Consider the following 13,761-nt stretch of genomic DNA (forward strand, 5'->3'; position numbering starts at 1 on the left):
GAACAGTCACCAAACCATTGGTTGATCAGTGGCACTACATGCGGTCCTATCATCTAAAGCTCTGACAGTCCTAAAATAGACCTAAACCAACTGAAATTCTAAGATATGATCCCTCTAATCTGCTGCTGTTGTTAACTCTGCTTTCTTTAAAGTTTATAAAGCAAGTTTTCAATTCCATATGGTAAGCCCTAAGCACTGAGAATTTTTTTTGAAAGCGTGTATAAATGCCACTTTTAAAAAAAATGAAAAATTCTCCAAATGTTTAAAAAAAGTACTAGATTATTCAAAGTCTTCTACTTCTCCGTAAATAAATACAGGAAGACAGTCAAAATTCAATTGCATACAACTGACCTACAGCTTTTTTAAAAAATGTGTCATTTAAATAAACTATTCAAACTTTCAAAAAGAACATAGACAAATTTGCTTTCCACTATTAGATAATTTTGGCAATCAGCGTATTAAACAACCACTGTAAAACTGTAGCTAGTTCTTTTTTCCTTCTATTTGCAGGCAGGATTTTTTATCTACAACATGGCCCCAACCTTTTGGGCACCAGAGACCGGTTCCATGGAGAGGTTTTTCTGTGGACCAGAGGGGGCGTGGTTTCACATGCTGCCTGCATCCCATGGATGGGGCTTTGCTTCTTTGCGCCACCCGGTTCCTGGTGTGCCGTAGCCTGGTGCTGGTCTATGGACCAAGGGGGTTGGGGATCCCTGATCTAGATCTCTCTAATTACAGAAGAGGATGTGATGAGGTAACCCTAACGCTTTTATTTTGTTGTGCTGCTGTTATTTGCTAACTTCCCTTTTTTTCTTCCTATTGTCCCATCTTTTTATCTTGGAGTGTTCCCCAATTTCCTGTTAACGTGGAAGAAGAATGAAAGGTTCACTTCTTCCTATTACAACTGGAGGCTCAAAAAAGTCCTCACATGAACAGACAGGCACAACTGAATGCCACTTGCAGTTTCGGAGATATGCGTCATTGCTTCATAGGATATTTTTTAACAAAAACTTTTAAAATACATTTAATTTGTAAGGCATTTTCTTTAGGCCAGAAAAGCATTTCTATGTTTTAATACAAATGGCATTGTTCAGTAAATATGTTGTTTACTTTGCATGCCGATTTACATCATTTTATGAAATAGTGCCAGATATTCAATGTAGCTTCAAACAAGATCCTTTGTCAAAAGTTCAAAATGTGACTAACTCAAAACTGAAATACTTAAAAATGTAATATATCATTTACATCTAATCTTAACTCGCGTGGCTTTTCAAATAAAAAAAAATAACATTTCTCTGCTGGTTGGATGCTTCCTATCGTCATGAGACAAACACAACTGGCGGAACAGATTTCCCTCGCTCCCTTTTCTATGTGTCCCTAATCTGTCTTTTGAAGAAGATTTTTGGAGTGAAAAATAGATATGTAGACTTAAGAATGCGATATGCCATTGAGGGCCCTGGTGAAATATTTAGTGTCAAATTTAATTTAAATAATGAAAAATGGTGCTACTTACTGGGTCTAATTGTAGTATTTCATATGGATTGTATTCTTGATATTCTCTGTCTGTTTTGGACACTTTGTAAACAAGAAACAAAAGTAGTGCCCATCCAGCAAGCAAGACAGCTTTTCTGTAAAATTGAAAATGAAAGGGAAAGCAATTTTAAATATTTAAATTTCCAGAAAGAAATCCCATGCAACTAAAATATCCAGCCACATTTAAAGAAGGGTTAACATCACAGGAAACAATAATCAAAATAATCTCTATCCAGCGCTCTAAATCACAGGAATTATGCAAGTATGTCTCCTGGGTTTCTGCCAATATTCTACAGCCCCATCAAGCATTTACAGTGGGCATTCAGCTTAATTGATGAGCCTCAAATAATAAAACCATATAAGTAGTCCTAAACTTACAACGCCAGCTGAGCCCAACATTTCTGTCCCTAAGCAAGGCAGTTGTTAAACATGAGCTGCACCTCGTCTTAGGACCTAATTCGCTACAGTGGAATCATTCAGTTATTAAGAGAATCTGGCTTCCCCCATTGATTTTGTCAGGAGGTTACAAATGGTGATCACGTGACCCTGGGATGCCAGATGCCAAGCACCCAAATTTTGAACATGTGACAGTAGTCGCAAGTGTGAAAACCAGCCTTATCACTTTTTCAATTTGGTTGTAACTTTGAATGGTCACTAAATTAACGGTGGTAAGTCAAGGCTATCTCTATACCCAACAATTCTCCATAAGATAAGTTGCTTGGAGGGCTGGCTTTCTGTTGTTGTTGTTGTTGTTGTTGAGTGAAGTTTCCCAGTTCCCACTGAGAAATCCTCAGCCTGTAAAGAATTCTAGGATTTCCACAACACCATTTTTAAAAACGCTGCATCACAGACACATCTCTTTCCCCTAAGCAGGAAGAAGTGTGAATCCCCAAACACTGCATTTTGGATACTCAATAGATTCTTTCATTACCTGAAATTCAATCCATGACTTAGGAATCATTTTCAGTTTCTTTACCACTAAAATTTCATTGACATCTTCTGGGAGTTATTGGTAAAATGCTGATCTTATCATTTTTCTAAATATTTTAAAATGTTGAAATAATCTGCTTTTATTAAAATTCTAAAAAAAACCCTCTGTAAAATAGAAATCCTATTAAAGTATACTTACTTTATTGTAGGAATTATATTCTGCTGGGGCTTTAATAATCGCAATCGATACCACAGGCATCTTCCATAAACTTTTCTTAAATTCTTTAAACGAATTTGCTCTGGGGAAGATAATTTTACTATTTAATAAAAATAACATACCTTACATATCAGACTTTCTTCTTCAATCTGTTCAAATCTTAAAGTAAAACATTTGCAATACTACCAGCATAGGCAAGTATTCCATCTTTTCCCACAGCATCATTTACCTTGTACTATACAAATGCACGGAATATGATCCATCTGTTCTCTGAAATAGCTTCCCAAACCTCTTTTTTTACTTTTCAGAAGTCATCAAAGTAAAAATCCCATCTATGTATTAACCAGACACAACCCAACTTAGCTTTCACAAATATTTTAAGAGTTACCAAAAAAGAGAGTATACAGATGTGATGCTGGCTTGGTGGTAGTTAAGGAAAAAACACTGGGTAACATATACCTTCCACTCAATATAGGTAGTCCTCGACTTACAACAGTTCATTTAGTGACCATTCAAAGTTACAACAGCACTGAAAAAAGTGACTTATGGCCGTTTTTCACACTTACAACCGTTGCAGTATCCCTGTGGTCACAGGATCAAAATTCAGATGCTTAGCAACCGGTTCATATTTATGATGGTGGCAGTGACCAGGGGTCATGTGATCAGCTTTTGCGACCTTCAGACAAGCAAAGTCAGTGGGGAAGCCAGATTCACTTAACAACCATGTTGCTAACTTAACAAATGCAATGATTAACTAACAACTGTGGCAAGAAAAGTCGTAAAATGGGGCAAAACTCACTTAACAAATGTTTCACTTAGCAATGTAAATTTTGCGCTCAATTGTGGTAGTAACATGAGGACTACCTGTATTGACTGTGTAGTAACAATTATGAGCCTTGGTGGAGCAGTGGGCTAATGCCTCCTGAAATAACACCAGCTGCCTGCAATTAGTGCAGGTTCGCATCCCACCAGGCTCAAGGTTGACTCAGCCTTCCATCCTTCCGAGGTAGGTAAAATGAGGACCCAGATTGTTGGGGGCAATTAAGCTGACTTTGTAATAATGCCGCTTGGGGTGTGTGTGTGAAAGCCCTAACAAGCAGGCATATACATAGAATGAAGGCTACTGCTAAGCTTGTAAGCTGCCCTGAGTCTTCGGAGAAGGGCGGGATATAAATGTAATAAAAATAAAATAAATAAAATAAACTAGCATTGTCTGTTAGAATTTAGTGCGTATTAAGGCTGTATCCTTCTGTTCAGATAAGGGAATTAGTAGACCAGGGGTAGGCAACCGTGGCTCTTTTATGACTCGTGGACTTCAGCTCCCAGAATTCCTGAGCCAGATGCTGGCTCAGGAATTCTGGGAGTTGAAGTCCACGAGTCATAAAAGAGCCAAGGTTGCCTACCCCTGTAGTAGACCTATCTCTATGAATGGAAAAGTGATTTTTAGCAATTCCCCCTCTATATTAGCCTGTACTCCAGGTCCATCAGTTGGAGGAACATTCAGAACACCATGGAAGATGCAAGAAATCTGTGAAAACTAACATTCTACTTTGTTTGTTAGTGAAATATGAGCCAGCAGTGTGCTGCAGCTGCCAAAAAAGCCAACACAGTGCTAGGCTGCATTAACAGAGGGATAGAATCAAGATCACGTGAAGTATTAATACTTTACAATGCCTTGGCAAGGCCATATTTGGAATACTGCATCCAGTTTTGGTCACCACGATGTAAAAAAAGATGTTGAAACTTGGGAAAGAGTACAGAGAAGAGCAACAAAGATGATTAGAGGTCTGGAGGCTAAAACATATAAGGAACGGCTGCTGGAATTGGGTATGTCTAGTTTAACGAAGAGAAGGGTGAGGGGTGACATGATAGCAGTGTTCCAATATCTCAGGGGCTGCCACAAAGAAGAGGGAGGCAAGCTATTCTCCAAAGTGCCCGAAGGCAGGACAAGAAGCAACGGATGGAAACTAACCAAGGAGAGAAGCAACCTAGAACTAAGGAGAAACTTCCTGACAGTTAGAACAATTAACAAGTGGAACAACCTGCCTCCAGAAGCTGTGAATGCCCCAACACTGGAAGTTTTTAAGTAGAGACTGGACAGCCATTTGTCCGAAATGGTATAGGGTTTCCTGCCTGAGCAGGGGGTTGGACTAGATGACCTCCAAGGTCCCTTCCAACTTTACTGTTATGATTATGAATGTCTTTCTAGATCGAAACTCTAATCAATGTACTACAATGTAATCTGTTCAAAGAAAGGCACTGCAACATTTGATCTATAATTAACAGATCTCCAAAGCTTAACATGTTTAACAGAAATGTTGCTCGTAAGATGAAGGGTGTGGGGAGAGAGATGGAGAGGAGACTCCCCGGGAACCCTAGCTTCTACCACCATGATGGTTTACACAATACAACGTAATATGGTTTCTACATTCAAATTTACAAGCCACTGCTTACTTTTTTTTCAAAAATTCAACCCTAACCAGCAAAATACTACATGTAAGTCAAATACTCTGCCAGCTAAATTATACTGCCAACAAGCTATTCTTTTCATAGTAAAAAAAAATACCTAGATTTTATTCAGCCTCCATAAGATTGGTGAAATACATCCGTTATAGAAACTTTAGAGAAATTATATTTCAGGGAGTTTTTAAAACAAAGGGAATAAGAAACAAATGGGAATTTGTTCCCCCAAATATGCAACACAATTTTATTTATTTTTTTACTGGGGCCAAACTTTCTTTGTTAAGAATATTTAACAAATTCACACTCTAACATGAAGTAAGAACCTACAAATATTGGGGGAAAAGCAAGTAGTCACCTATTGAAATTTAGACCGTTATTGTGATATTGTGGTACTATTTAATCTTGCATCATCTCAATTTGTAACAATCCCACAGTGTTTGGTGAACCTTATTCATAGATAAGCTTCCTTCTTACAATGCAATTTATATTCCTCTAGCTCTCAAACTGGTGAAAACTACACTTGACGATCATAATAAAAAAGAAATGGGGAATTCTTATTTTATCCTCAATAGTTTTCCATTTTCTGTTTTCTCATGGGTATAAATAGTTTTGCTAAATTGTTTGAATACAATTCCATTAATAGTAAAACTGTTTTTAAAATGAATCTTTATACTTACAATTGTTTCTAACAAAAAAAAAATTCTTAAAGTGTTTCTTAACACAATCTTCTGAAATGTGATAAAGGCTTATAGAGCACAAACAAAAGTAAGGCAGAATGCGGAAAGGGAGAAAAGAGAGCATTTCAACATAGAAAAATACCAAAGCAGCTGACTAGAATAAGTGTGGCTTGGTTTGATATTGTATACATAATAGAATTACTTCTATGTTTAAAAATAAAGTCATAGAATGGTGCTTTTAGGTTCCAACTCAGTTGTATTAATTCCACCATTATATAGGTGCCACTTTAATCTTAGTGGTCATCAGACTCACAACAAAAAGTGTAGCAAAGTTAAATAAGGTGTACTGTAAAATGCATAAGAAAAATGAGGTCATAAATCACATTTAATGAATGTGGAATTTGTATTAGAAATGCTCCTTTGCACAAATTTGCATTTTGATTACTTAATACTGTTAGTTGGTTCTTGAGCATGATTTTAAAGAAAAGGGTCTCAGTAAGGGTAACTGAAAAAAGTATAGATACAGCCTAACATAAACTTGGTTATGAAACATATTAAACTAGTATGCAATTAACTGATTTGGTGAGTGCCCATGTTGCCAATCCCCGCTATGAAAAATGAAATGTGGAGCAAGAGAACATTTTATCTCTCTCTTTGCCCACAGGATCCTAGATTGTAATGCAAACGAAAGAGCCCCCTTTATGGTGTTGTTTCCACACACTGCATTTTAATTGCCTAAAAACATTTACAATAGTAGCCACATTTACAAAACACTAGGGTTATTATATGAATGAATTGTAACTGCATGCACTATGCTTTTCTCTCATCCTCCAATACAGCCTCAAGAAGATCAGAAGCTTGCTTTTACTTATAACTGCAAAACTGTAGCCAAATTTAAATTTGGTTAGCCTCAATCATGCTTTGCTGAAACAGACACATTTAAAAACATAATTTATGAAGGTGGGTTGTTATTGTAAGACATTAAGATAACTGGTTACCTATTGTTCATCAGGTTACAAAGAACCAGAAACAAGTGAACATACAACACAACCAGTGTATAAATTAGATTACTGAGTAACTCCTTTAATACATCCTTCTTTAAAATGCATAGCGTAAGTCTTTCAAATGCTAAAAAGTGGCACTGTAGTCTGAATTGTTTTTCTCATTCAGTTAGAGTACTGTCAATTTATCTTCAGTGTAGTAATTTTCTGAGGTAGATATCTTTTTTTTCTCTACACCTGATTTCACAGATATTACAATACCTCTTAGCAGGTAGCTGAGTTTAGCCAGTATCTAAATAGCTAAACAGAGTCTGCCCTAGAAGTCCTGTTGCCAGAACTGTTCCCTAGATTGGGAAGTAAAATACACACCCACACAATAGAGGAATACAATGGCATATTGTATTCCTTGTTACCAAGAAGTCTACAGGAATGCAATCTTGATTTCTGATGAAATCATCAGAAAACTGAAACACAAAGGAAATTTTACTTTACAGTTAAATACTGTATACTATTTATTTCAAAGGCTGAACTTCAAAAATTAAAGAACCGCATGCCAAATAGATTCCATATAATACACTAATTTGGTTTGTGTAAATTAATCTTTTCTGACTTACTAAGCAAACAAAATTTTGAAAACTCTGGTCATTTTACCAGTAAAACAGAGAGACTTTTGTCTTAACTAATACAACCATTTAAACTGGAAGGCAGAACATGGACTACTTCAGCTGTAACAAACTCTGATTCAGTATTAATAAACGTCCCTGGATTTTATGAGTGCACATTTCTTCTTTCATATGTGAGATAAAATGTTCATGTGGAGAGAAGCAGATTAATTCAAATTCAAGGAATTACCAGTATCACTTATTGTAAAGATTAAGAATAAGAAGCTACTATATTTCTAATGTGTTTTAAACAACTATATTTAATTTTTGCCAGACTATTCCAAGTATGGACATGAGGACATAGCCTACTTTAGGTAATGATCAGATGGTTATTTCTGAATTAGATTAATAAAAGGATTGTTTAAATACTGAATTGTAAATATGAAATATGTAGCATCTGCATTTGCAATATAAATCTCCATCTAAATTCAATCTCAGCTGTCTGACCACGTTTTCAAAGAATATGCAAAATACACAGAAATACAAATTCTGATTTGAAGGTTGACCATTAATAGTTAGATATAACAACAATGCATCATCTGTTTAATCTGGGACATTCTTGCCACTACCATTATCCATCCTAATACAAAGATAGAGTCAGCTTTCAACAAGATGATAGGCATGACTATTCTTGAAAGGAGCTATTTGGATATGTACATAGATCTAACTTTGCAGTAGTAAACTAGGCATAGTTTTGCACAGATTGTTCTATTTTACCATCTATACTTATTGCAGACAGATCTAATTATGACCATGTATGTCTTAATTGTATTTAAGTTAGTCTGTATTTAAGTCACTCTGTCCAGTGCTAACTGAAAGAATGTTTGAAGCGTGCAACTCTACTGCTTCCCCATTTGCACTAACTCCTTTTTTTCCCCTTTTATTCAATGGTGCCCAGTTCTCAGAAACTGCCTGGACAAAGTTTCTGTAGTTTTGTTGGTAAGGTTTTCCAGAAGTGGTTTGTCATTGCCTCCTTCCTAGGGCTGAAAGAAAATGGTCCAAAGTTACCCACCTTGCTTTCTCTCTACGACAGGACTAGAATTCAGCCTCCTTCTAATCTGATGTCTTGACCACTACACCAAACTTGTTCCACACTGATTCTACTATATTTCTAAAACTTTGAAGGTGCTCATTTATCTATCTATATACTACTAAAATTTTCATTCCCAGAATCTTTAGCAGGGTGAAATGGTGCATCATAGGGCAACAATTTTTAAACCAAGATACCTCAAATGGGCTAACTTATAGAATGCATCCCAAATTCAGGACCCAATGACTCTAGCACAACTAAAACTAGGCAAATTTTATAAATCATTTTATAACATAAAATTATAATAAAACAGTTTAAGACATAATACAAAATGCCATAAAACATTTCCTGTGCTGACATTTGTGTGTGCTATGCAGTTCAACATGGGCTATTTTCAAGGTGGATATGCCTCTGAGTGTATCCCAACTTTTCCAGTGAAGGCAATACATTAGAAATTGTGTCACTGTTGAAGGCACAGAAGAAGCTCGTGAGCAAATATCCCTGAAAGAATGAGCCAATGGGTCATGGGTTACCTAGTTGTCTTTAAAAGATTCAGGAGCTTAGGGCCAGGTTTGTTAGCTAACCTGTAAATATTGTATATGCTTATCTTTTGCTAGTTGATTTGTTATGTTCAGCTCATTATAGAATTGTTCAAAAATTACATAGTAACCAACTTTTCTAATAATCTCATAGCAAATTAAGGGATGGGATCTACCTGCAAAAATAAGAATAAGGTATCAAAATAGAAGTGGCGTATGTATTCAAAAAAGCAAATCCTGTTCAGACCCAAGATTAACATTTTTAAGGTAAGCAGAAACAAATGAGGCCTCTTAAAAATCAGATCACTTTTGTTAAACCCAGAAATAATTTTATAAAAAAAACCCTTGCAATGTCGTCAACAGCTATACCATTTAAAACACTGTAAAAACAAATAAACAGTACTGAGAGCTGTACTAATAGCATCAAATGCAGTGTTAAAAGATAAGAGATTATAATTCAGACAAAATTTGGGAATGTTTATTTTTTAATATTCTTGGTGCCAATATTAAAAAGATGGACCGGACAAAATGTTTTAAATGTATAACTACTACATATTACTGCAGTGCAATAATCACCTCAAACTTTATTCAAGAAAAACTTGTTTTACCTACATATTAGGGAAAGAGGTTTCTACAAAATAATTTTTATATATTGGGAAATAAGAGTTTTACAAAATCATCCTATATGTGATCTGGAAATACTAAATTCTTTATTCCCAAATACCCATTCTACTTTTTATATTGAGACAGAAATGTCAAACATGAAATATCTGATAGTTACTAAAACCACTTAAAACCAAGAATTTACAGAATTATCTCGCAACAAGAGGTATAAATAACTGCACATTATAAACACGGACAACTGCTTCTGTTGCTTTTCATTATGACGGAAAGTAAGGAAAAAAAATATAGAAAGAATGCATCTCATTTACAATATCACCCAAAAACAAATTATATGATCAATTGAACATGGGACAAGATATGTCCCACTTTCTTGAGACTGCATTACATTAAATGCTTTTATGTACAAAAGCTATACTGGAAGAAAGCTTGATGTCAAAATGCTATTCTATAAAAATCATTGGAAAAACATTGTCTAGATTACTATGACTAAAACCTTATGCTTTCAAGGCATGGTCATTTAATTAATATTTTTGGTCTTCAACTCTGTTAATACTTAAAATCAATAACAGGAACTTTTTCCTTTCAACATAAAATCTGGTAATTCCCCTTCAAATCAAAAGTATATACAGTGTTTCCTGGACAAAGTTTCTAATCTTGACACTGATGTCTGCTTTCCATTCTCAATACCGAGCCTTTAACCCTAGCCAGAATTACTGGTTGGGAAAAGCTGGCATACACCTGTTCAATGCACACACATTCATGTTCTTTTATGTTTCATATTCTTTTGTATTCATATGCACTTTTATTTTCTGTAACAAGTAGTAATGTATGGCCTTCCAGATGTCAAACTCATTGCAAGGTACCAAGCTAGAGAAATTTTTTATATTTCTGAATCAAAACCATAAACCAAGATAGTATCTCCAACCCAGAGTGAAACCCAGCAGGATGATAAAATATGACCCATGGAAGGCCTTGTATTCAGGTATGAAAAATCAAGTGCATAGGTAGGGACGCTTGATGGTGGCAATTTATGTGAAAATGGTCTAAGGGGAACTACCAACAGAAAATGAGCAATTTGATTATGTCCAGTTTATGGCATTCAACACTAGTCAGACAGCACTTGGATTACAGTGTTCCTTTCTTAGCAGGATAAAGCTGAAGAAAATTTAGAAGAGAGCTATCAAGGTATTTAAAGATCTGGAAATTAAGCTCTCCCAAGGAACTAGACATGCTGAGTTGGCAAAAGAGATTAAAGGGAATCATGATAATCAACTACTAATACCTAAAAGGAGGTCATGTGCAAATGGGATGATCCTGTTCTGCGTTGTGATGTAAAACACAGCAAGGGCCAATGCACAAATGAAGATTCTGGGTAAATGTCAGAAAGAACTACAAAATAGCAAGAAATGTCTCCGCTTCTATGGAGGGGTTCAAATGGAGGCTAACAATCACCTGTTGGGATTTCTGCAGAGAGCAAGAGGAGGTACAGGTAGCCCTCAACTTACAACCACAATTGAGCCCAAAACTTATGTTGCTAAGTGAGAAATTTGTTAAGTTTTGCTCCATTTTACGACTTTCCTTGCCACATCTGTTAAGTGAATCATTGCAGTTGTCACATTAATAAAACAATTGTTAAGTGAATCCTGTTTCCCCATTAACCTTGCTTGTCAGAAGATCGCAAAAAGGGGATGGGGTGACTCCGGGACACTGCAACCGTCATAAACGTGAGTCAGGTTATCAAGCATAAATCACGTGACCGTGGGGATGCCGCAACAGTCCTAAGCGTGGAAAACGGTCGCAAGCCACTTTTTTCAGCGCCGTTATAACTTTAAACATTCACCAAACGAACTGTTGTAAGGCGAGGACTACCTGCACAAGCCTCTTCACATTGTGTGATTCCTCTCAGGTGTAGCCTGATGGCTCCTGCTCTTTCCCCTCCCCTCAAGAGCAGGGGGTTGGACTAGATGACCTCCAAGGTCCCTTCCAACTATTATTATTATTATTATTATTATTATTATTATTATTATTATTATTATTATTATTATTATTATTATTATTATTATTATTATTATTGAGTTACTTAGCATGAGAACCAGAGGCTGAATTAAGCAGGGCTCCAGGAAGAACTCACCCAACTTGCCTCCACGGCCCAAAGAGCAGGAGGGAGACCTGCAAGCTTCTTACTCCCAAGCCAAGCCCCAACTCCTCCACCCTTGAGCTTTCCCACCTGCTCGGACCGAGCAGGAGAACCGACACCAGGGGAAGCGAAGGCCCGGAACGCTCGGTAGGGAAGAGGGAGGCGGGTAAGGGGGACTCCCTCCCCCGCCTCCCCTTCCCGAGGCCCGGCTAGAGGAGAGCGAACAAGGGGGAGGCAAGTCGAGGCCCCGGGCCTGCCTGCCACCCCGAAGGGAAACGCCGGGAAGAGCATGGCGGCGGGGCGGGGCACTCACCGACGTGCTGGTCCCGCGGCCACAGGTAGTAGGTGGCGGGGATAACGATGAGGGCTACGAAGCTGGTGAGGAAGTAGAAGAAGGTGTTGCCGCTGTCATCGTACTGGAACTGCTGGCCGGCCATGGCTGCCCGCACGCCCCGCCCCCCCGCTCGGCTTGCGTGCTCGCTCCTTCCAGCAGCCCCAGCGGCGGTTCTCTGCAAGGATCCCGCGAGAACGAGGAGGGGGGAAAGGGAGGAGGAGCGGGAAGAGCAGCGCCCTCCCCGCTGGCTCGCCTCCCGCCCGCCGCTCTCGGCGCCAGTTCACGCTTTGGGCCCCCCCCCCTCGCCTCCGGCAATGCTGACACTCCTCGCAAGGAAGGCGACGTGTCACTGCGCAAGCGCCATCGCAACTATTGTGACGTCGCAGTGGCAAGGGGCGCTTCCGGGTCCTGGGCCGGTCCCGAGTTAGGATTGGCTGAGCCGACGGTTCTCTCTCCGCCCGACTGGCTGGCGAGCGTCTGGCGGGGTAGTTCGAAAGAACGCCGAAGCAGGTGTGACTTCGGTCAAGTGACGTCATGATCGTGGGTGGAGAAGGAGTGGGTTTAAAAATGTTAAGTTTCCTTTATAGGTGGCATTTAGATCCTAGAAAATTAGCAAGTATGTATCCGAACTACCAGCCTAAATGTTGTGGAGGTGTGGTGGTGAAGATGCAACGTACTTTCACATATGGTGGACCTGTAAAAAGGTTAAAGCATTTTGGATTAAAATTTGGTGGGATATGCAGAAGATATTTAAGAAAAGGATAAAGTTTTGTCCGAAATTGTTTTTACTGGGCATTATTACTGATACTACTGTTGTGGACACTAAGTTGATGTTGAATTTAATTATGGCAGCAAGACTTTTAGTAGGGCAATACTGGAAGAAGGAAGAACTGCCGACTATAGAAGAATGGACTTTAAAAGTTTCTAACCTGGCGGAAATGGCAAAGATCTCAGCGTATTTGAAAGACCATTCGCAACAGAGATATATTGCGGAGTGGAAAAAATGGACTGATTACATCCAGAATAAATATGGGACTAAAAAGTTTCATTTAGCATTTGAATAAGTATTGATGTGATATTTATATTGCTTGTAGTCATTTTATAAGAGTTAAAGTGCGATAGATTTAATAGCTTATTGTTGTTTGCTTATGGTAGATTATGATTGTTTTTACTTTTATACCTTGTATTTAGCTCTGGGAAGTCGGGGAGGGGGGAGGGAGGGAGGTGTTGGGGTGGGTTGGGAAGAGGGGAGGGGGTTGGGAGGGGTTTTGTTTTGTTAAAGATAAAATGTACTGAAAAACTTTTCAATTAAAAAAAAATGTTAAGTTTCCTTCCAAAATCCCAAATGAAGGAAACCTGCAGCTTCCTTGGCAAGAGGTGGTTTGCCTATTTCCGAGATATTTTTTTTTCCCCAGTGAAAATGTTCTGTGATTGGATCAATTACAGATCTGTTTTAATAACACATTTGTATCTTATGATTTATGTTGACTGTTTTTATTTAGTATCTTATGACTATCACTGAGTGTTGTTTCTTATGATTGATGATGATTGTATGTATGATTATGATCATGATTTATCACTTGTTGCTTATATGTACACTTAGAGATTATCCTC

General features: G+C 37.9%; 1 protein-coding gene across 1 annotated transcript in view; it reads right to left on the minus strand.

The window, feature by feature from the left end:
- Positions 1–12,395, minus strand: part of SEC63 (SEC63 homolog, protein translocation regulator) — a 37,445-nt gene extending 25,050 nt beyond the window's left edge. The window contains exons 1-3 of the mRNA XM_081314093.1: positions 12,127–12,395; positions 2,663–2,762; positions 1,514–1,628 (exon numbers count right to left, since the gene is read on the minus strand). Of these exons, the coding sequence (XP_081170219.1) occupies positions 1,514–1,628; positions 2,663–2,762; positions 12,127–12,250 (339 nt within the window). The 5' untranslated portion in view covers positions 12,251–12,395. The remainder of the gene's footprint in view (positions 1–1,513; positions 1,629–2,662; positions 2,763–12,126) is intronic.
- Positions 12,396–13,761: the final 1,366 nt, after the last annotated feature.

The sequence above is a fragment of the Vipera berus genome, assembly GCF_964194415.1.
Source record: "Vipera berus genome assembly, chromosome: 1".
NCBI lineage: Eukaryota > Metazoa > Chordata > Lepidosauria > Squamata > Viperidae > Vipera > Vipera berus.